This window comes from Schistocerca gregaria, chromosome 6 (genome assembly GCF_023897955.1).
Source record: "Schistocerca gregaria isolate iqSchGreg1 chromosome 6, iqSchGreg1.2, whole genome shotgun sequence".
Lineage (NCBI taxonomy): Eukaryota > Metazoa > Arthropoda > Insecta > Orthoptera > Acrididae > Schistocerca > Schistocerca gregaria.
This window is the reverse complement of record NC_064925.1, coordinates 520,615,114-520,640,194: the sequence shown is the minus strand read 5'-3', so window position 1 is coordinate 520,640,194 and position 25,081 is coordinate 520,615,114. Positions and strand designations below refer to the sequence as shown.

General features: G+C 41.5%; 1 protein-coding gene across 7 annotated transcripts in view; it reads left to right on the top strand.

Moving 5' to 3' along the window:
* The window catches only part of LOC126278000 (uncharacterized), a 269,064-nt gene that overhangs the window by 235,839 nt on the left and 8,144 nt on the right, over positions 1–25,081 (top strand). For 5 of the 7 annotated variants that reach the window (XM_049977683.1, XM_049977687.1, XM_049977684.1 and 2 more), the window contains one exon: positions 10,070–12,097. The exons of the other annotated variants lie outside the window; for them this stretch is intronic. In XM_049977683.1, the coding sequence (XP_049833640.1) occupies positions 10,070–12,097 (2,028 nt within the window). The remainder of the gene's footprint in view (positions 1–10,069; positions 12,098–25,081) is intronic. 7 annotated transcript variants of the gene reach the window in all.

Sequence of the window (25,081 nt, the reverse complement as noted above, 5' to 3'; positions counted from 1 at the left end):
CTCTACGACTTGTACCCTCCACGCTGCTCTCCAATGCTAAATTTGTGATCCTTTGATGCCTTAGAACATGTCCTACCAACCGGACCCTTCTTCTCGTCAAGTTGTGCCACAAACTCATCTTCTACACAATTCTATTCAATACCTCCTCATTAGTTATGTGATCTACCCATCTAACTTTCAGCATTATTCTGTAGCACCAGATTTCGAAAGCTATTCTCTTCTTGTCCAAATTATTTATCGTCTTTGTTTCACTTCCATACATGGCTACACTCCATACAAATACTTTCAGAAACGACTTCCTGACACTTAAATCTACACTCGATGTTAACAAACTTCTCTTCTTCAGAAACGCTTTTCTTGCCATTGCCAGTCTACATCTTATAACATCTCTACTTCGACCACCATCAGTTATTTTGCTCCCCAAATAGCAAAACTCCATTACTACTTTAAGTGTCTCATTTCCTAATCTAATTCCCTCAGCATCACCCGACTTAATTCGACTACATTCCATTATCCTTATTTTGCTTTTGTCGATGTTCATCTCATATGCGCCTTTCAAGACACTGTCCATTCTGTTCAACTGCTCTTCCAAGTCCTTTGCTGTCTCTGACAGAATTACAATGTCATCAGCGAACCTCAAAGTTTTTATTTCTTCTCCATGAATTTTAATACCTACTCCGAATTTTTCTTTTGTTTCTTTTACTGCTTGCTCAATATACAGATTGAATAACATCGGGGAGAGGCTACAACCCTGTCTCACTCTCTTCCCAACCACTGCTTCCCTTTCATATCCCTCGACTCTTATAACTGCCATCTGATTTCTATACAAATTGTAAATAGCTTTTTATTCCCTGTATTTTACCCCTGCCACCTTTAGAATTTGAAAGAGAGTATTCCAGTCAACATTGTCAAAGGCTTTCTCTAAGTCTACAAATGCTAGAAATGTAGGTTTGCCTTTCCTGAATCTTTCTTCTAAGATAAGTCGTAAGGTCAGAATTGCCTCACGTGTTCCAACATTTCTAGGGAATCCAAACCGATCTTCCCCGAGGTCAGCTTCTACCAGTTTTTCTATTCATCTGTGAAGAACTCGCGTTAGTATTCTGCAGCTAGTTCATTAATTTTCACATCTGACAACACCTGTTTTCTTTGATATTAAAAGTATTATATTCTTCTTGAAGTCTGAGGGTACTTCGCTTGTCTCATACATCCTGATCACCAGATGGTAGAGTTTTGTCAGGACTGGCTCTCCCAAGGCCGTCTGTAGTTCTAATGTAATGTTGTGTAATCCTGGGGCCTTGTTGCGAGTCAGGTCTTTTCAGTGCTCTGTCAAACTCTTCACGCAGTATAATATCTCCCATTTCATCTTCATCTACATCCTCTTCCATTTCCATAATATTGTCCTCAAGCACATCAACCTTGTATAGACCCTCTATATACTCCTTCCACTTTTCTGCTTTCCCTTATTTGCTTAGAACTGTGTTTCCATCTGAGCTCTTGATATGCATACAAGTGGCTCTCTTTTCTCCAAAGGTTTCTTTAATTTTCCTGTAGGCAGTATCTATCTTACCCCTAGTGAGATAAGCCTCTACATCCTTACATTTGTCCTCTAGCCATCCCTGCTTAGCCATTTTCCACTTCCTGTTGATATCATTTTTGAGATGTTTGTATTCCTTTTTGCCTGCTTCATTTACTGCCTTTATATATTTTCTCCTTGCATAAATTAAATTCAATATTTCTTCTGTTACCCAAGGATTTCTGCTAGCCCTCACCTTTTTACCTACTTGATCCTCTGCTGCCTTCACTACTTCATCCCTCAAAGCTACCCATTCTTCTTCTATTGTATTTCTTTCCCCCCATTCCTGTCAATTGTTCCCTTATGCTCCCCCTCAAACTGTGTACAACCTCTGGTTTAGTCAGTTTATCCATGTCCCATCTCCTTAAATTCCCACCTTTTTACGGTTTTTTTCAGATTTAATCTATAGTTCATAACCAATAGATTGTGTTCAGAGTCCACATCTGCCCCTGGAAAATGTCTTACAATTTAAAACTTGGTTCCTAAATCTCTGTCTTACCATTATATAATCTATCTGATACCTTCTAGTATCTCCAGGATTCTTCCATGTATACAATCTTCTTTCATGATTCTTGAACCAAGTGTTAGCTATGATTAAGTTATGCTCTGTGCAAAATTCTACCAGGTGGCTTCCTCTTTCATTTCTTACCCCCAGTCCATATTCACCTACTATGTTTCCTTCTCTCCCTTTTCCTACTCTCAAATTCCAGTTATGACTATTGAATTTTTGTCTCCCTTCACTACCTGAATCATTTCTTTTATCTCATCATACATTTCATCAATTTCTTCATCATCTGCAGAGCTAGTTGGCATATAAACCTGTATTATTGTAATGGGCATGGGCTTCGTTTCTATCTTGGTCACAATAATGCTTACTGTTTGTAGTAGCTTACCTGCACTCTTATTTTCCTATTCGTTATGAAACCTACTCCTGCATTACCCCTATTTGATTTTGTATTTATAACCCTGTATTCACCTGACCAAAAGTCTTGTTCCTCCTGCTACCGAACTTCACTAATTTTCACTACATCTAACTTTAAATTTTCTAACCTACGTGCCCGATTAAGGGTCCTGACATTGCATGCTTCGATCCATAGTATGCCAGTTTTCTTTCTCCTGATAATGTCGTCCTCTTGAGTAGTCTCCACCCGGAGATCCGGATAGGGCACTATTTTACCTCCGGAATATTTTACTCACGTGGACTCCATCATCATTTAACCATACAGTAATAATAGTCATGGGAGATCTAAATGCACAAATTGGGAAGGATAGAAGAAACTATAAGACTGTAATTGGCCTATTTGGATATGCAAGCAGAAATACTTGGAAGAATAACTACTCTCTTTCTGTAGAAAAAAACTCATTGACTATCAAGAACATAGGGATGAAAAATAGAGGCAGCCACAAAATATCGAGATAAGTTGGGATAAAAGATGGAAATCTCTAATTGGTTTCATTGTAAAAAATGATGGAAGAAGTAGATTGGTTAATAGATGCGAAGACTACACCTAGTGAAAACTTTAATGACTATTATAGGTTAACAGTGGCAATCTTCTCTAGCATTGTGTTTACAAAGGTTAGGTTGCAAAGAAAACGAAAGATGAAGAACTAGGAGCTAGAAAGGTGAAAAAGTGGAGTTCCTTTTTACAAGTAATAAGGGATAAGTTACCTATCAGTGCAATACAACGTGATGAAGAACAATGTGGAAAGAGTTTTGGGACGCCGTTGTTGGAGAAACAACAAAGAACTGCGGGAATACAAGCACCAGAGTTAGAGAACGAGAAACACCACAGTGAAACAAAAGGATAAAAGATAAATTACATCCAAGAAACCAAAAAAACTATTGGACAAAAAGAAACATAAAGCAGACGACTCTGAAGAATAAAAAACACATGAAAATACTGACCCAAGAATACAGGCAATGAAAACTAATTGTAAAATGTGTATTAGTTGAGGAGAAAAACAAATGCTGGGAGGAATTTACAGACAAACTCACAGTAAACTGCAATGGTAATAAGAAACTCCTTGACAAAGCTATAAGCTAAGGCCAAGAATCCATGAAGTTGTGGGAAATAGGATGTGGTAGCAGAATAGTGCCACGGCATAGAGATACTATTTATTAGCAAACACATATACATAACATTTGTAAGCTTTACGAGTGTACAGAGCATAACAGTAACTCCCACTGCCTCATGGGGCAGTGATGATCATTTACCGAGACAGAGAAATTATGCTGCCATAGAGCACCACATGCTGTGTGTAGTGATGCGGTGGCGTCCATGGTTCGTCTCTGTAGTTATTCGTTGGTGAGGCTTGTGACCTCATTGTCATGATGTAATGATGAGTACCCGGCTTCCTGTAAGTGTAGTTGATTGAAAAGTTCTTCTTTTTGTAGCTTCAGGTTGAGTGGTGTGTCAAGTGGTGGCATTGTGATTGAGGGCGTTGCAGTGACAGCAGGTAGTATATTGCTGACCACACGGCAGATTGACTGCTAGCCATCCCATCAGAATAGGAGGGGGTGATTTAAATCTTGCAGTAGTTGATAATGCCAGAGGAAGTTGAATACAAGGACCGGTTTAGCTGTCTCTGCCACTAGGAATGTCCAAGGTATTTGTGTATCTGTGCCAAGCTCAAGTGTGATGTGTGCCTTTCCTGAAACTGCAATTAAAGTGTCATTGGCTGGGTGCAGTTGCAGCATCGATGGCAACAGTGTAGCAGTTGCAAGAGCAGGCTTTAGAGTGCTCACATCAGCCATGGTATCAACAAGGAAATACATGTGCAGGCACCTGTCTTGGACAAATAGTCTTGGCCATCTGCCCATTGAAATGCTGCATTGTTGCTATTTTGTTGTGGTGTGCAGAGGTGTCTTGTTATTGAAGAGTGGCCTGCTGCAGCTATGTCAGGTCACAGTACTAGTTAGGATAGATGCAGGGTAGTCTGCAGTGCAATGCATCCTGCCCAAATCTGGTTCAAAACCAGAAGTAGCATTGTTGTGTGCTGGGCATGGAAGCAGTTAATGCACTTGGTTGGGGGCGGCTTTTGTTTATACACAGTTGGGGCAGTGGCCAACTGGGGGGAGGGGGTGACAATCTCAGCTGTCACAGTAGGTTCCACTGGTGCTTGGAGTGGTAGAGGTGGGGAGCATAGCCCAGTTCAGGTCGGTCTGGCCGTTGTTGGGCAGTTTGCGGCTGCATGGAATGTTGGGGTAGCTCGGCCAGGATTGTGCAAACTCAGCTTCAGTGCAGACATATTGAGATCAGCTGCAGCGTGACACTGTTGGTTGTTGACTAGAATGCGATGTTGTGATAGTGCGTGCGTTCTGTCAGCAGGTTGAAGTTTAAGCTCTTGTGGTGCCTTTTCATGCACTAGTATCACTGTTTGGATATTAACTGGCAGTTTTAGGAGCCAATGTGTTCATGGTGTGTGATCAGGCAGGAGCTCTGGGTCAATTAGAACTCACAGGTGGCACCAGAGGGAAGAAGGCGTGCTGTTGCCCAAAGTAGTCTCTTTGACGATGACATATAGTTGCTGCTCAGGCATTCGTATTAGTCATCAGAGCAGCAGTGTCTTAGCAGTTTCATATTTGTGAGAGCATGGAACATCCAAAAGCAAGTCACTAATAAGATCCGCACTGTCTCTGATGTGATTAAGAGGGGACAAACTTCTCATCAGCCCCAATGATGCCACTGTCTGACATCAAACACTCGCTGAGGGCAAATCACATCATGGGAGAGTCCGTATGGAATAATGGTAGTTTTGGATGGTGCTGAACAGTATGATGGTTGTCAATGGTTTAATTGTAAGGCACTACCATGAGGAGAGCATGGAGCAACGTGAGAGACTTGGGAGGTGCAGGAGCATCAGTGCGTAAGATGGACAGGAAATACGGCTTGATGGAGGGCAGCCTGTATGAGGTGCATCATGTTGCGGCATGGGCGTCTAATGTGCATGGAACTTGGGTGGCTGTTGGAAGAATAGCCGTACATGTGAGTGAAGTTCTGGAACGATGCAATAGGTACAACTTTTCCAATGTCAGAAGTCTGAGACAGTGAACAATGCATGTGAGAGTGCATGTAAGGTCCTGACACTGTACAGAAGGAAGGCATGGTCCATTAATTATCCAATGGCACCGTCTGTGTCTCATGGAGTTTGTGCAGATATGCAGTCATTTGCGGTGTGACTGGTGTGGGTGTGACATAACTCAAACCGGGAAGAAGCGGTATCCGACCTTGCCAAGGTTGGGTCATGAAAAAGGCTTTCTTGGAGTCAATAGTTGGTATTGGTACTGGGTGATGCAAATGTGAAGCATGGAGCTGGACTGGAAGCGAGTCAGTTGTGATGCCTTGTGCAGCTGGGAAATGAGAGACATCACAGTTTGTTTCACGGAACTCACGTATTGTCACAACAGTCAGAACAAGATTTGGAAAATTGGAAAGCACAAATACTGAAAGGTGATGTAAACCTTGATCCTGTGGTCCATTGGCAGATGGATGACAAAATGGAATGACGGAGTGGTATGGTGCAACCATTATTGTTCAGTCATAATGGCAGTGTGGGTGTCCATATGCTTCAGGCTCTTAATGTGAATGTCATAATGTTCATAATCACTAGCGCTGGAATGCACTATGTTTCCTGTGCAAAAGTTGAAGGCTGACAGCCATTGTTTATTGTGACTCTCTGCTGCACTTTTGTCTGATATACCAGGAATAGATCCACTATCAAATATGGAGTATTTATTTTAAAGTACTTGGTAAATTCAACACTTGTCATAGCACAGTTTGCTGCTTGGCAGCAGCAGCGATGTAAAGTTGCTCTGAAGATGTGGCAGACAATGAAGGCATTGTTGCTATGTCATTTTGGCACTGTAGTATCGTCCAAGCCTTGGCAGATATTTAATGATTTTGCACATGGGATGTTCATAGAATTCACGAGCACTTGTTGAGAGATGTTGTCAACATTACCGAAGAAACGGCTAGGTTGTACCATTTGTAACAGCAGCATTCTTGATGGTGTAATTGGTGTGGCAGATTTTCTGTGGTGCGATGCAGGTATTCAGGGTCACCACTGCGGGAAATAGGGTAGCGGCAGCATGATAGCAGAATAGTGTCACAGCGCAGAGGTACGATTTACACACTACTTATTTGTAAGCACACATACATAACAGTGTCAACATTGTTAGCATACAGAGCATACTAACTCTTACTGCCTCACTGGACAGCAATCCTCATTTTCCGAATCAGGAATGTTATGCCACATAAGGAAGTTGAGGGCAAAGATGAGAGCCTAGTTAGAAACATGACAGATATTCAAACAATAATGGAGGAATTCTTCAACAAACTCTTGAATGAATTGAGGCATGAACAACAACTGAATGATAATGAAATGCAGAGTGGGCATTGTGATTAGAACAGAAGCAATAAAGAAACAGCACCACTATGCAGGTTGGAAGTCAAACTCCTCTGAAAAGCATAAACAAAGGAAAATCTAATGGAGTTGATGAATTAAATTCAGACATAATCAAGGCAACAGGAACATATGGAATCCATTGGCTGTATAGTGTGTTAAATGATATCTGTAGAAAGAACAAAATCACTGCTGATTGGGCCAAACATGTAATTATACCGTTAGTCAAAAACATTAGTAGAAAACACCCTCAAAATAACAGATGTACAACATTGTTTTGTGTAGATTAACTTTTGGGGGAAGTCATAGGAAATAGACTGCAAAGGATAATTGAACGTACCTGGAAGAAGAAACATGTGGGTTTCTGAAAAACAGGAGTTCAATTCACCCGATCTTCGCCAACAAGAAAACACGTGGAGAAAGATAAAAGCATCAGCTTGTCTTCCTAGACATAGAAAAGCCTATGACAGTGTACCAGATTCCAAAGTCTGGGAATGTCTAGAGAGAATAAATGTACCCAAGATGCTGATTGAGAAAGTGAAGATGCTGTGCAGAAGATGCAGAATAGGAAATGGAGAATGGTATGAGACCAAATATAGAGTCCACCAGAGGAGTACCTTGTATCACTTCTTCTCATCATTGTGAAGAATGATATCATGGGAAGGAAAAAGGAGCCATATGAGGTGGAATCCAAAATTTTCAGGACTGGTGCCACCATCTGGAAAGTAGAAGTACTAGATATTTGCACCGCTAGTTGGCGAGAGCTGCATGTCCGATGAGTCAGTGTGCAGAGTGGCATTTAGCAGGGAGGATGTGTTGCATGTCCACAGTGATTTCCTTAATACTCTGTGTTTGGTGTGTAGTGATTTTACGATGTATCCGTGAACAGAACAGTGCATGTGTATCAGATTCTGTGCAAATCCCGGGAAAAGTGCTGCAGAGACCCTTGGAATGATGCAACAAGTGTTTGGGTGACAGAGCATAAGCCGTACGCATGTGTTTGAGTGGCATGCTCGGTTCAGGGCTGGCCTTACAGATGTCGAAGATGACGCTCACACTGGAAGGCCTGTTAGCCACACATCATCAGACATTGTTGCCAAACTTCAACAATTGGTTCATGCTGATCGACGTTGAACCATTCAAGACCTTGCGGATGAAGTGAGTATTGGCTATGGCACATGTCAACAAATGTTGACTGATTAATTGCATCGCCGCAAAATTTGGCCAAGGATCTTGACTGCCCAATCAGAAGGCACAGCGTGTTGAAGTGTGCACGGACCTTTGTCAGACTGCATCTGATGATCCAACCTTCTTGTCATGGATTATGACCTGCGACGAGAGCTGGATTTATGGTTACGACCTAGAGACAAAGCAACAATCGTCCCAATAGAAGAGTCCGGGCTCTCCAAGAACCAAAAAAGCAAGACAGGTGAAGAGCACGACCGTTGTTTTCTTTGATACCAAGGAAATTGTGCACAAAGAATTCGTCCCACCCAATCAAACTGTGAACTTCCATACTACTGTGACATTTTGCGACAGCTCTGTGAAAACATGCGGTGCCGACGACCCGAACTTAGGTGTTGAGGGAACTGGCTGTTGCATCACGACAACTTGCCCCATCACATGTCTTGCTCACCAGGACCTTTTTAGTGAAAAAGAACATGGTAGTTTTACCCAACCCACCATATTCCCCAGATTTGGCACCATGCGACTTCACGCTATTCCCAAAGCAAAATCAAGTTGAAAGTCCGTTGGTTCGACAGTCTAGAGAGGATTCAAGAAGCATCACTGGTGGTGATAAACTCCCTCAAAGAACAGGACTTCCAGGTAATGTTTGACCAATGGCAGAAGCTCCTGGGACTGGTCTGTACGTGTGGATGGGAACTACTTCGAGGATGATGATGACCATTAGTCCAAAGCTAAGGTTTTCAACAGATGGCAGCACCAGTCCCAAAAAGTTTGGATAGCGCCTCATATGGACCTGAAATGAAATGAGTTGTGTTCACTGATGACGTTATTATATGGGGAGAAACTAATGCAGTACAATTACTTTGAGGAGTTTGATCTCAGAGTCAGTGAATCAAAGACTTGTAAAGGTAAGTAGACAAGGACAGTCTGATTTACAAATAAATGGAAGACCCCTTCATAATCCGTGACATTTCCTATATTTTAGCAGTGTGATAGAATCTACAGACTTACCTTGAAGTGAAGCTCTAAACTGTGCACATAAAGCTGCATAGTCTTACAATCAAGTAAAATGCTTCCTTTGGGACAATCAGATACCACACAAGGCAAAACTAACCATCTCCAGTACCTTTTATACTCTCATTGTGACCTGTGCTCTGACAGAGGCAGTGGTTAACCAGATCCAAGCTACTGATGTGGGGTCTACTAGATCTGTGCTGAGGCAAACAAAAAAGAATAAGGTAAGGAATGAAAGAAACAGAATGGATGCAGCTGGAAATGCAGTGTGCTGGAAAAAACTCTGCCAGGCTAGCTTAAGATGGCCTGACCATGTGAAATGGGTGAAGAGAGTAGATAGTTAAGAAATTCTTTGAAATGACTGTAAATGGGAAAAGATATGTGAGACAGCCAAAGAGAAGATGGTTTGGCATAGTCAAGAAGGATGATGTCAAAGGTAATCTCCTTTGGGATAAGTTCCTTTAGGAAGTGCTCAAAAAGTTTGAATAGGCTTATCACCAGCACCCCGGAAACGGCTGTGACTTGATGATGATGACGACGACCCACTTTCCTTTTTTTTTCTTCCTTCCTCTTTAGCTATGGTCATTTACAACACATTTCTGCCTAGTTGTTTCTCAAGACTTTATAGTATACATAACTATTACATTGCCATGGTTGGTTGCAACTTCCCAGCTATTGAATTTCATTAGCTACAGGTAAAGTTGCTCTCAGGACAAATGGAATCTGTATTTTCCCATTTTTGTTTCTATTTCTTTTCCTTCTTTTCTTTTCTTTTTTACGCTGATATATTATTCAGTCAAATGATTGTTTGCAAAATGTCTTTTTGTGTGTATATATGTGTGAAGTATGTTTTATGTTTTCTTTCTTTTTTTCCATGCTTGTTGACTAAAGTGGCAGTACTGGCAGCGGTCGAGTTCTTCAGGGACAGGATTTTGTAATTGATGCTGGTATACATCTCTCTGGAAAACAAACAACACATATACCCAGTCCCCGCAGAGGGCACAGCCAGCAGGGTCGGCACCAGAACAGGAGAAGTTGGGCTGGATCATCTAGTCCAAAGAGCAGAGGCCAGACAGACAACAGTGCACCTTTGCAAGGGACGAGTGACATTGATCTTTTAGATACAGGACAAAGTGATAATGGTAGAGTAGTTGCATGTGAGGGTGCTGCAGGTGGAGCTAACTATCAACAAAATCCACTTCTGCAGAATGTGAAACCAACAGGTATAGCTAGAGGAGTGATACATAACACTGTCAATAAAGATAGACCCGGGGCTTCCAAGGTTCCCATGGGGAAGCCAGGACGTGCAAGTTCCTCTTTATTAGGCAGTCCGGTGATCATGAGGTCTAACAGAGGTAGAGGTAACAGAGACACTGCACACAGGAATAGTGTTGCTGCCATCCCAGTGAGAACAGAAAATGTGCAGCTCTCTGGTAGGCAGGGTGAGGAAGATGGTAAGGCATCAGTGGTACGAAGGCGTAGTGGGCAGTTTTCAGGTGGGAAGACTGCTGCAGGTGGTAGAGGCACACAATACACACTGAAAAGAAACAGTGCGATTGAAATGCATTTAGGAAATTCCAGGGACCGAGAACATTTTACTGGTAGGAGAAGTGCGACATTTGAAGGCATTCCGACTTATCAGTCTCCAAAATCTGTGATTCAGGCTCATAGAACATCATCAAAAACTGTGGCTAAAGATAAGGATAAATTTGTGGGTTCATCAATTCCATCCTCTAACATAACTGTGCAGAAGGAAAATGATGAAACACAGAATGCTGGAAGCAACATTAAAGTGTCTGCACAGGAAACAAGAGACAGCTCTGAAAAAGAAATGATGCCTACTGGAAAACTGGACACAAATAAAAAGCTGTTTTCTAGAGTGAATATTTGCGGCAAAGCAGTTGCAAATGTTGTTGACAACAAACATGAGAACTATGTGGAAGAGGGCCTGCCATTAGTGGTAAATGAATCCAAGGTACAGTTTGATGAAACAAAACTATGTAATATGACTGATCAAACTAAGAAAAATACAGCAGGAGAGAGTAATGAGACTGTCATAATTTCTGGATGTTCAGCAGAAAAAGGCGATGGAGAGAAAGCAGTACATAATAATATTATTACTGGGAAAGTAGAAGCAAGAAGTGCCAGACAGGCAAGAAATAATGATTGCTCACAAATTAATTACAGCAGTGCCTTAGACAAACAAGGGTCTAAGAACAAAATGGGCAGTAATAACAGCATTCATAAAGGCAGCAGTGAACAGAAAGCAATGAATTACTTACACCTGAGGGAAGCATCAGGGAGTCCAGAGAACCCAGGAGACTATGGTAATGCAGTCAGTAAAGGAGTCATAAAGAGTAAAATCTCATCAGACAATCAGCTGGAGGATTTAGGTGGAAGGCAGCAGACCATCTGCAACACGATTGATCAAATTCCTTTTAATGCAACTGGAAAGACACAAGTGAAAGAAGAATTTTTAGATGAACTAGGTGGAAATTTCAGTCCTGTAGTGAGGAGGGAACCAGAAACTGCAGTTGCTAAGAATGACAGAAGAGATATAAGTACAGAAAAAAATGGAGAAACAGTCAAGCAGATTTCAAGAAGGAGCTTTAATCTGGACAATTATGCAGCTCTGAGACCTTCTCCTCAAGATATGCATTTACTGGTAAATTCCTCCCCTACCTTTGAAAGACAAACAGTGTCAACTGTGGGTCCAGCTCAGCGGCGAATAAGTAGCAACAGACACAGCTTTGGCGCAGTTCTGGCAACACCAGTGCCTCCGAGACGTCACAGTTCCCTTGATCGCCTGGGTGGACCGAGATCTGATCTTCATGAGGAGGGCTTGGGATCACCTAGGAGTGGTAGCTGTCGTTCTAGCCCTACCTCAGGACTGCCTGCTAGTAAACTACCCATCCTTAGGTCAGTATATATTTTATTGTTGTGACTAATGTAATTGTGGTTTCTGATTGCGAGATTATTTGTTTCAAAATGCATTTTCATTGCTGGCTTTTACAATTATCTATGAAATGTAACCCAAGACAGGACTCAGGATGAGAGTCACTTCTCAGGGATCTAAAGAAGACACACACACTAGCAAGAGGTAATCAAAGAGCAGAAACAGTTATTTGGGGTTGGTGTGTATAAGTAGTAAATTGTGGAGAAGTGCAAATGAGATGACACTATTTTAATGTTCAGTTGTCGAAAAAACCTAGGAATTTGGATAGTTGAAACAAACTCTATAACTCACCTCCTCATACGCAATTTGATAGTAAAAGATTTCCTTTGATGACTTCTTTGACCTCTAGTTTTCGTGCTATCACTGGCCTGTGTTTTATGAGATGAAAATATGTTATTTCCTCTTTGATTTACTCCTTGTGATAACTTTCTTATCATACATTATTCTTATGCTGCAGTTTGTGTGAAGCAATACACTTGCTCTAGATACAGTCATCATCTGTATACAGATCATCTCACATGGTGAGCTGTAATTTTTTGTGAAATTTTGATATTACCATCTACATTCCACTGTTTGTATAGTTTTTGACCATTCATCATGGTCTATAGATACAGCCGGGGAGGAGGACTTATAGCAAGATGGAAGAAGTCAAGATATACATTAATAAGATATATGTTAAGAAGATTAATAAGATATACATTAATAATTAAATTTAACATAGTAAAATTAACAGGATATCTGAAATTTTTTTTAAAAATCTTACTGCTATCTCAATTACATTAACTAGCCCTCATTGCCTCCTTTCTTTTCCTTATTATTCACGTGTTCTTACGCTCTTCACTGTCTTTATTTAACCAGGTCACTGTATTACTTTAACTCTTTTTCATTGCCACTTCTTCTCATTAGTTTTTTTCTCCCTATTCCTCTTCTGAACCTCAAGATCACCTTAGTTTCAACGTCCTATGAGTCAGCTTCCTTTTTTGTGTACCATTGCACCTGAGGATTGTACAATAAGTAAAATGTCTGAATTCTTTATGGAGCAGTCTCCAGTTTCTGTCTTGATCCAAATGTAATGCATTTTTTTTCACTCTTTAGCATAATTTTAGTGCAGTTATTAAAAGATACAAATGGATGTGGAGAAAATTACATTTTCGTTCTCCGGTTCTGTTACTGTACAGCTCCTAAGCTATGTATAAAAAAAAGTAAAAATCCAATGCAATAACAATGTATGAGATTAAGCCACACAGATGGAAAATCTATAATTGCACTGATAGCAAAAATCTATAATTGGACTGATAGCAAGCATAAAAGACAGTGGTGCCTATAAAACTTTGGATATTTCTTCAGGAGGAAAAGAAAGGATAGGAAGGGAAAACACATTAAGGAAACAGTGTAATTCCTCCCACTCCCCCATCCCACCGACCACCCCCAACCCATTTGCATCCTCCCTCTCCCTTTCTCTGCCTGTCCCATTCACGCACACAAAACTACATTCATGGAGACTGAGAATGGAGGAAACTTGTTTCAGGTCATCCTTTGCTTTAAACCTCCAGGCTGAACATCTGGAAACAACCACTGACAATGATGACTGGATGGTTATAGTCAAAGTTTCCCTATTTAACACATTATAACATGGAAACTAATTACAGTACGAGTATCAAATTTGGTGGCATTAATGTCTAGAGTATGGGGTGCATGATTTCTATGCATCACTGCACCACTGTCCGGTTCCACCTATGGCCACCAGGTGCCGTGATCAGTCATCATGATTCACAGTCACACACCTGACCACTTGCAGTGCACTTGTTGACGTGTCAACATAAGCATGGACAAAAGGAGCCAGGCATTGTTGGTAATGCTGTATTATAAAAATAAGTAATGCTGCAGCTTGCACTTCAAGAATATCTCTGACTGAAAGGATTACTGAAGGAATCTCTTTCTCCACATGCTGTGCGGAGCATAATGAAAAGTTCAAATCAACTGGAGAACTGCATGTTGCTCCGGGAAGAGGTCGACGACCAGCTATACCAAAGGTGTTACATGAAATCGCTGTTGTTAGGCAGACAGCGCCACGTGCAATTCGCGATTGTCAGGCAGTGCGCATGCTGTGTCATGACAGTTGAACATCCTGTGGTCCATTGAACAGAAGATTCTTTGAACTATTCTCAAATGGTATGCCTACAAGATCCATATTGTACAGCAGCTTGCACCACAGGATGCAGAATGACATGTTGACTTTGCTTTCCAATTTCTCGCAAGGAATGAAGTTGACGAGGGCTGGGCCCCCCTCCAGTCACTGAGCATGAAGTTCCTCTGAATGGTGAATGTGTCACCGTATGCTGTGGCTTCACATCTACATTCTTTTTTTAACAGATTGGTGCTCAAGTACCAAAGACATGCAGTGTGACTGGCCAGTGTTACTGTGATATGCTTCGTTGGCACGTCATACCCTTCCGACAGGCGAGAGGTGCATTGAACAAAAGTTTTCATGCAAGATGGGGTCCCACTATACATCACTAGTGAAGTTCACCTGCTTCACTGAAACGCATTCGGAAATGATGAAATTATCAGCCGATCATTTCCAAATGCTTGGGTAGTGTGATCACCTGATTTCACTCCCTGTGATTTCTGGTTGTGGGGCTACCTGAACGACAGGGTTTACTGAGGAGAGCAGTCACAATGTGCTGATCTGAAGTGTAGCATATGAAGAGAAGTAGCCATCACACCTACAGACATGCTTCCTTCTGCTGTGCAGAATGCAGTCCTGCACTTTCAGACTCCTCTGGACACTGATGGGCACCATATTGAGCCCCTTTTGTAGCAGTAATGGTACTGGCAACAGATGGGTTATTCACAAACTAAACGGGTCCAAAGGAACGGTTCATCAAGATGAACAGAATGAGCAATGGACAAATGCTAAGGAACGGTCTTTTTATAGTCCACTTTGATCCCAGTTTTCTACTTATAGTTCCCGGGAACAGGAAATGCTCTGTCTTTTCCAGTGTCGGTCCCGCTCGCGCTGGTCTGGGTTATGGCTTTCTACTTATAGTTCCCGGGAAGGGGAAACGGTCGGTCTCGTTCCCACAACGGCACATCAGCTGGTCTCGTTCCTGCCTCTGCCCTGTTCCCGGTGGTCTCAGTCTCCCTTGGCCAGACTCGTCCTTCTTTGTGTGGCCACCTGTCGCAGTTCCACTGCTGACTGCTCCTAGTTAATTCAGCATCAAATTGTTTTTTGTTTCGTTCGCTGCGCATGCCCATTCTACATCAGTTTCAAACCATTTTTTAACTCAGAACTTCTGGTTCTTTTCGTATTCTATTCAGCGGCCATGAACGCTAATTAAAAGGTATTTTATAATTACATAAATTACATAAAATTACATGGTAACAAAATAGCATATCAGCTTACTTCACTATTTCGATAAACAGCAGAAAAAATACTTGTAAAAAGGCAAGATTTTTTTTATTAGACATGCAAAGGAAGTCGGCACGGCACACACAAGTGGCCATTTTCCATCTTTATTTGATCCAAGATAAAAGAGCATGTTGATTGTTATGGAAGGCAGATCGACTTACAACCGAATGACGTCCGCATTCCATAATAGGGTGCATGGTGTCATATTTTGAAAAGAGAATATGATAACTTCTACAATATTATTTCAGTGGTACAGGGTGGTGCACGAAAAATTGGCCCCGAGTACTAGACTGCTCGTTGTCACCTTCTAATCGTCATTTATTGTTTCAAAGTTGTTGTTTGCATTAGCTTATTTCTTCACTGCCTAATTATTACATGTTTATCTATTCTGCTCGTAGCGGTCAACAAACTGTGAGTAATTGGCGAGCAGTCAGTACTCGGGGCCAGTTTTTCATGCTCCACCTTATATTATTTCACTGCGGTCAGCCACATAACATTACAGTTGGCTAAACAAGAAGTTTTGCAGAATCACAGAAATTACAATTGTGTGAGAATTCTGTTGTGAATAAAAACTCTGTACTCCAGGGCGGATGCAAGTGCCCCCTCTTGGCGCCTTCCATCTTAAGTCACCTATGCTACTAATTTTCAGTTTTTCATAAGAACCATATACCATGCACAAATGAACGGTGAACAAGTAAAAATGAACAGTTCCCAAAAAAGAGCGATCACCAGTGAACTAGTTCCCAAGGATGAACGAATTTGCCCATCTCTAGTACCGGTATGTAATGGTATGATGTATTGTAACAGCACATGAAAAGTGTTTCAACTGAATTGGTTTCACATTATTTCTCTTCCCCATGTCCTTGACATTATGCTACCAAGTTTGGCATTTGTACGGTAATTAATTTTCATGTTATAATGTGTTAAACAGAGAACGTTTAATTATAGCCACCTGGTAGATGTGATGCATTTCCCATCAGATATAGCATGATACTATTTTAGCAAGTAGGCTCTCTTTTTATTGAAAAAATGTTAGTGACATTATTTCACACATTAGAATTAAATTCCATAGTAATTAATTCATTTCCTCATGTAAGCTATAAGTTGTTTTCTTAATGAATAATACAAAATTGTTGAAGCTTTTATGCACACTTCTTGATATGTTGACTGCTGGCTTTTGTCCAACATCTTCCAGCAACATTGTTTAATAATTTTACTGGCATTACACCAGCATGAGTGGCAGGGATTGTCAAATATTCATCTTCCATTGTTGGTGGCAGACTGAAATCAATCCTATGGTCAGATGTTATAAGTACTCTCCACGCTAATATTCATGAGAGGCATGTAGCTCCTGGATTGTTACTTGCAAGATTTGTATGTTGCAGCATGGGAATTCAGGAGATAAAAGTAGATCTACATTCGGAGTACAGTTCAGTAGAGTGAACTGCATCTCCAGTCGTTAATGGGGCAGTGCAGCTTATGTACATTCCTCATTCTGTCAAGATGCTTTGATGGGTTGATTCGAGCTTAGAATATGCTTATATTGTCACTTCATGGCAAGAAGGTTTGTCAACATGTAACTTGCACTCCAAAATGAGGTACGATACAGCAGTTTCATTTGAACATTCATCTGCTTTTGTGACACAAATTCTAAAGGTCTGACTTGGAGTGGTCACCTGTGGTCAGTTTATGACTACTAATTAGAAGTTATAGCTCATAAATACCATGACAATAATTTAACAGGACTGAGGATTTGAAGGTAATTAGCAGGGCTGTTTCAACCATACAGTCTGCAACCAACTTCAAACGATCAATTTGGCCTCTAGGCATCCACACAAACAACAGACAACAGTACAAAACCTCACAGTACTTGAGTGCATGAGGGAGGTCAGTAAAGGAAAACCTAGAGTGGAATAACCAACAATTACACAGTTTGGCCTCTAGGCATCCACACAAACAATAGACAACAGTACAAAGCCCCACAGTACTTGAGTGCATGAGGGAGGTCAGTAAAGGAAAACCTAGAGTGGAATAACCAACAATTACAGTAGTCGCCTGTCTTGATGATGATTATAGAAGTGTGTGGAGGTGATCAGGTGGCCAGATATTTATTAATGTCTCTGACATGTAGTTCTGTGTGTTCTGCTGGTAGATGAGGCAATCACATTTTGAGCTGATCTCATGTACAAATGCTGGGTGCCTCTCACCCCGATTGATGGTAATTTGAGAGCTTTGTAGTATCAGACAAGATCCTTGAGAGCATTGTCTGGCCTTACAGTTAACATTTTGGTGAGGGGTTCGTCCTTCTATATAATAAGGCACAAATTGACCACACTTGTCCTGTAAATACCTTCCACTAGGAAGTAGGAATCAACAAAATGGAAAGATCTGCGTTATGTACTGATATGAACCTCATTGAGCATTCTTGGAAACAGTGAAACATGCAGAGTCTCATTGCAACAATCCTCCTCACACACTGGATGGCCTCTGGAGGACTCCTGTCAAAGAGAGGGTTAGTTGTGAGCAATGACATCTTAATTTCCTTATGGACATCATGGCTAGGAAGCTTAAAAATATGTACAGTGCTCAGGTGGAGCAATGTAATATTGAATGTTACACACAGGACGTTTCATCTCACGTGTGCCCTTCTGAATGGGTTGCCTTTATTTTGGTTATTGTTTTGTCTTTTAATTCAAGATAAGGTTAATTAATTTTTATTTTTAATTTCTTAAGGCTTATTCTTTCAATCCTTGAAATTTTTGCAGATATTCAGGAGGTGCAAAACTTTTTTTTTTTTAATATAATTTGCATCAACTTATTATTTTTATTTAGTAATATTTTCATTATTGTTTGCTGTTCTTAGTTCCTTATTTGTTTTTGCCTGTTCTGAATCTGTATGAGATTCTAGAACAGTATTTGCTTTATAAATTACACCAAATTAAGTAACTACATTTCATGTTGAATGCTTTTAAAGTCAGATATATTGGTTTTATACCAATATTCATTACAATTGTTGTGATATCTGAAGATTTAGAGTGATGCACACAGCTGTCAAATAAACTATCGTGCATAGCAGTAGATTCAAATAATTCAGATACAATACTTCAATTATTTACCCATGAAAGAGAGCTGCACTGAATTTTATTGTTCTGCATTAGATATTCCATTCAATATTATCACCATAACCATCCAAAGTTTGACATGCAGTGATGGATAAAGGCTTTCTCTAGACTTTTACATGCATTACTGTATTAAGCTACAGGTATTAATAGCGCTCCTGCGTGTTTTCTGTTGCCTCCCTTCTATTAGGTTATTGACTTAAGTATTCCCCCCTTTCATGATTGCATCAAAGAATGTAGTTGTTGTGTTACCATGTATTCACCTGGCTGCTTGTCCTGCCCCACTTCCATGTCATTTTTATCACATTGAATTACGTGTTCCACTTCATTCTGTTCTCTGATTGATTTGTTTGTTTTCCTATCACTGCTGGTAATACATTTTTCGATTGGTCACTGAACAAAACTCAGTTACTGAATACTTTTCACATTTAAATTCTCACTTCCAGTCTTCAAAACCAGTAATACATATTGACGGTAAACTTTGCAGATACATAGGAACCTTAATTTTGAAATTCCTATTTAATTTACCAAAAGTGCATCACACCTTTTTCTTCTTCAGTTTTTTGATGTCCATCCAGTAACAGTTTCCAAAAGATCTACAGAAAAAGCTCATCAAATAATTTTATGACTGCATTGTTAATTTGCACTGGTTTATTTCAGTTATAATTTTTACACATTAGTCTCATCTTACTGCAATTAATTTTCAAGCTCCCTTTAAAGCTTGCTCTTTTAAGTTCCTCCATTTCTTGGATGCAAACATTACAATATTGTTAAAAGCATTGAGGTGGGTCAGGTGTGCTCCGTGAATGTACAGGATGTGAAAACTTCCTGTAGAACAGATTAGAATAATTTTGATATATGGACTTTCCTTATATGACTTCCACTTTCAGTACCAAATTTATCACTATCCTAATGTGTGTAGGCTCTGCTAACATTACTGTCTTCAACAAAACTAAACTGACGAAGTCATCAAGTTGTTTTATACATAGATATTTAGCCCACAATTACATGTCGTCATCATCATGGCACTTTGTTTACTATTCAGTAGTAAATAGAGGATCTATAGTATGCAACTTCGCATCACAGACCAAAAAGTTGGTCTATGAAACAACTTGACGACACGGTCTCATGCCTGGAAAAGTTTTATTCGAGGTATCCTGATGATATGTAATGGAATCTGCAGCACTGACATACATTGAGGTGACAAAAGTCATGGGATAACTTGTAATATCATGTGAAACCTCCTGTTGCTTGGCATAGTGCAGCAACTCAACATGGGATGGACTCAACAAGTCATTGGAAGTCTGCCGCAGAAATACTGAGCCATGCTGCCTATATAGCCATCCAAAATTGCAAAAGTGTTTCTACTGCAGTATTTTGTGGACGAATTGACCTGTCAGTTATGCCTCATAAATGTTTGATGGGATTGATGTCAGGTGATCTGAGTGGCCAAATTGTTTGCTCAAATTGTTCAGAATGTTCTTCAAACCTATTGCAGACAATTGTTTCTTGATGACATGGCACATTGCAATCCATAAGAGTTCCATTATTGTTTGGGAACATGAAGTCTGTGGAAGGCTGTAAATGGTCTCCATGTAGCCGAACATAAGCATTTCCAGTCAATGATCAGTTGAGTTGGACCAGAGGATTGAGTCCATTCCATGTAAACACAGTCCCACCATTATGGAGCCACCACCAGCTTGCACAGTGCATTGTTGATAACCTGGGTCCACGGCTTTGGGGTCTGCACCACACTCGGACCCTATTGTCAGCTCTTTCCAACTGAAACAGGGATTCATCTGACCAGGCTACCGTTTTCCAGTGTAGTGTCCAGTTGGTATGGTCATGAGCCCAGTAGAGGTGTTGCAGGCGATGTCGTACTATTAGCAAAGACACTCACATCAGTCAGTCGCTGCAATAGTCAAATAATGGCTGATTTCGCCGCACTGTCCGAACATTTACATTAGTCGTGGATCCCATGTTGATCTGCAGTTATTTCATGCAGTGTTGCTTGTCTCTTAGTACTGCTCTCAGGTGTTAAGCAAAGGCTGACAGCCACTGCATTGTCCATGCTGGTGAAATATGCCTGAATTTTGTTATTCTTGGCACATTCTTGACACTGTGTGCCTCAGAATAATGAATTCCCTAATGAGTTCCAAAATGGAGTGTCCCATGCACCTAGTTTTAACTACTCTTCCATGTTCAAAGTCTGTTAATTCCAGCATGTGGACATAATCACATCGGAAAATTTTCGCTTGAATCACCTGAGTGCAGGTGACACCTCCAACAGTGAACTGCCCTTTGATATCTTGTGTAAGTGACACTATTGCCATCTGTATATTTGCATATGGCTTTTGTCACCTCAGTGTATATATTCTTCAATATGACCACATAGGTTGAAGCAATGCCTTGTTTCTCTAGGGCTGTTAATACAGATTTCACTGAAACCAAGTCAAAGGCTATCTCAAAAGCTATGAATTTCAGTGACAGTGGTAATTCTGCTTGTTGCTCCATTTTATAGTTTCATCTGTGATTTGAAATTGGCCCCATGTGCTGTATTCACTTCTAAAGCCAACTTGTTCCTTTGCCTGATTAAAATAAAGTGTTTTTTCTTTGCACTTGGGAATAATTTAAGTAAATATATTGTATGTTGTAGAGAGGAGGTTGATATGTCTGTAGTTTTTGACTCCTTTCTTATAAAATACAATTATTATTGTATTATTTCAGTGTTGGCAAATTGTTTACCTGTGCCAACATTCTGTAAACAGCTAGTAAGTTCCTTTTGTATACTTTTGGCTACAGCATTGAACTGATCTGTTCAAGCACTGTCATTTTCTGGTGCAGTTCCTTTTTCACACCTCAAATGGCTTTATTCATCTCATCTGGCAATACCTGTCTTTTGAAGTATAGAAACATGGCAATACCTGTCTTTTGAAGTATAGAAACATGTAAAGAAATTGTCACTTTTTCGTACGATTTTGTCTCTCTTGTTAGTTACTGTGACATTTTCACTGGTGTAATGTAATATTCATCTATGGTAACTTTCTGTAATTTCTTCTCATACTCTTACGGTTCTAAGTTGTTTCCCTTTTTTATGTCCATAGTACTTTCTCAAATGCTCTTAGAGAAAAATGCTCCTCAGGACATTTCTAGACAGTTTTCTTTAAAAAAAATTCATTATTGTTAGCTTGTAATTCTTGCCATCTGTGTAGTAGCTGTTTCATTTCATCTGGTATTTTCTTTGCCTTTGCTCTGTTCATACTTGCATCATCTGTCTGCTTAAGTACCTTTGTTGAATAATTTCTTCCCTTGTGTGTGTCTTTATATTTTAAGATACTGAACTGGTTGCTTAATTTAATGTGCTATGCCCCCTTATTCTCAAATAAATTACCATAATCTACATTTCTGACTTCTTGCTATCTTTTTATCTATCTTTACTCAGCATTTTTTAAGTCTAAGGTCACTTTGTATTCTTAAGTATTGTATTGTAAAAACAAAGATTCCAAGACTTACCAAGCGGGAAAACGCCGGCAGACAGGCACAAGAACAAAACACACAAAAACACACACAGAATTACTAGCTTTCGCAACCGATGGTTGCTTCTTCAGGAAGGAGAGGGAAAGACGAAAGGATGTGTGTTTTAAGGGAGAGGGTAAGGAGTCATTCCAATCCCGGAAGCGGAAAGACTTCCCTTAGGGGGAAAAAAAGGACAGGTGTACACTCGCGCACACACACACACACGCACACATATCCATCCGCACATACACAGACACAAGCAGACATATTTAGGCAAAGAGTAAGGGCAGAGATGTCAGTCGAGGCGGAAGTACAGAGGCAAAGAAGTTGTTGAAAGACAGGTGAAGTATGAGCGGCAGCAACTTGAAATTAGCGGAGGTTGAGGCCTGGCGGATATCGAGAAGAGAGGATATACTGAAGGGCGAGTTCCCATCTCCGGAGTTCGGATAGGTTGGTGTTGGTGGGAAGTATCCAGATAACTCGGACGGTGTAACACTGTGCCAAGATGTGCTGGCCGTGCACCAAGGCATGTTTAGCCACAGGGTGATCCTCATTACCAACAAACACTGTCTGCCTGTGTCCATTCATGCGAATGGACAGTTTGTTGCTGGTCATTCCCACATAGAAAGTGTCACAGTGCAGGCAGGTCAGTTGGTAAATCACGTGGGTGCTTTCACACATGGCTCTCCCTTTGATCGTGTACACCTTCCGGGTTACAGGACTGGAGTAGGTGGTGGTGGGAGGGTGCATAGGACAGGTTTTACACCGGGGGCAGTTGCAAGGGTAGGAGCCAGAGGGTAGGGAAGGTGGTTTGGGGATTTCATAGGGATGAACCAAGAGGTTACGAAGGTTAGGTGGACGGCGGAAAGACACTCTTGGTGGAGTGGGGAGGATTTCATGAAGGATGGATCTCATTTCGGGGCAGGATTTTAGGAAGTCATATCCCTGCTGGAGAGCCACATTCAAGGTCTGATCCAGTCCCGGGAAGTATTCTGTCACAAGTAGGGCACTTTTGGGGTTCTTCTGTGAGAGGTTCTGGGTTTGAGGGGATGAGGAAGTGGCTCTGGTTATCTGCTTCTGTACCAGGTCGGGAGGGTAGTTGCGGGATGCGAAAGCTGTTTTCAGGTTGTTGGTGTTATGGTCGAGGGATTCAGGACTGGAGCAGATTCGTTTGCCACGAAGGCCTAGGCTGTAGGGAAGGGACCGTTTGATATGGAATGGGTGGCAGCTGTCATAATGGAGGTACTGTTGCTTGTTGGTGGGTTTGATGTGGACGGATGTGTGAAGCTGGCCATTGGACAGATGGAGGTCAACGTCTAGGAAAGTGGCATGGGATTTGGAGTAGGACCAGGTGAATCTGATGGAACCAAAGGAGTTGAGGTTGGAGAGGAAATTCTGGAGTTGTTCTTCACTGTGAGTCCAGATCATGAAGATGTCATCAATAAATCTGTACCAAACTTTGGGTTGGCAGGCTTGGGTAACCAAGAAGGCTTCCTCTAAGCGACCCATAAATAGGTTGGCATACGAGGGGGCCATCCTGGTACCCATGGCTGTTCCCTTTAATTGTTGGTATGTCCGGCCTTCAAAAGTGAAGAAGTTGTGGGTCAGGATGAAGCTGGCGAAGGTGACGAGGAAAGAGGTTTTGGGTAGGGTGGCAGGTGATCGGCGTGAAAGGAAGTGCTCCACTGCAGCGAGGCCCTGGACGTGCGGGATATTCGTGTATAGGGAAGTGGCATCAATGGTTACAAGGATGGTTTCCGGGGGTAACAGACTGGGTACAGATTCCAGGCGTTCGAGAAAGTGGTTGGTGTCTTTGATGAAGGATGGGAGACTGCATGTAATGGGTTGAAGGTGTTGATCTACGTAGGCAGAGATACGTTCTGTGGGGGCTTGGTAACCAGCTACAATGGGACGGACAGGATGTTTGGGTTTGTGAATTTTAGGAAGTAGGTAGAAGGTAGGAGTGCGAGGTGTCGGTGGGGTCAGGAGTTTAATGGAGTCAGGTGAAAGGTTATGTAGGGGGCCTAAGGTTCTGAGGATTCCTTGAAGCTCCGCCTGGACATCAGGAATGGGATTACCTTGGCAAACTTTGTATGTAGAGTTGTCTGAAAGCTGACGCAGTCCCTCAGCCACATACTCCCGACGATCAAGTACCATGGTCGTGGAACCCTTGTCAGCCGGAAGAATGATGATGGATCGGTCAGCTTTCAGATCACGGATAGCCTGGGCTTCGGCTGTGGTGATGTTGGGAGTAGGATTAAGGTTTTTCAAGAAAGATTGAGAGGCAAGACTGGAAGTGAGAAATTCCTGGAAGGTTTGGAGAGGGTGATTTTGAGGAAGAGGAGGTGGGTCCCGCTGTGATGGAGGACGGAACTGTTGCAGGCAGGGTTCAATTTGGATAGTGTCTTGGGGAGTTGGATCATTAGGAGTGGGATCAGGATTATTTTTCTTCGTGGCAAAGTGATATTTCCAGCAGAGACTACGAGTGTAGGACAGTAAATCTTTGACAAGGGCAGTTTGGTTGAACCTGGGAGTGGGGTTGAAGGTGAGGCCTTTGGATAGGACAGAGGTTTCGGATTGGGAGAGGGGTTTGGAGGAAAGGTTAACTACTGAATTGGGGTGTTGTGGTTCCAGATTGTGTTGACTAGAATTTTGAGGTGTTGGGGGGACTGGAGCTGGAAGTTGGAGATTGAGTAGATGGGAGAGACTGGGTCTGTGTGCAATGAGAGGAGGTTGAGGTTTGTTGGAAAGGTTGTGGAGGGTGAGTGAGTTGCCTTTCCGGAGGTGGGAAACCAGGAGATTGGATAGTTTTCTGAGGTGGACGGTGGCATGCTGTTCTAATTTGCGGTTGGCCTGTAGGAGGATGCTATGTACAGCCGGTGTGGATGTGGGAGAGGAAA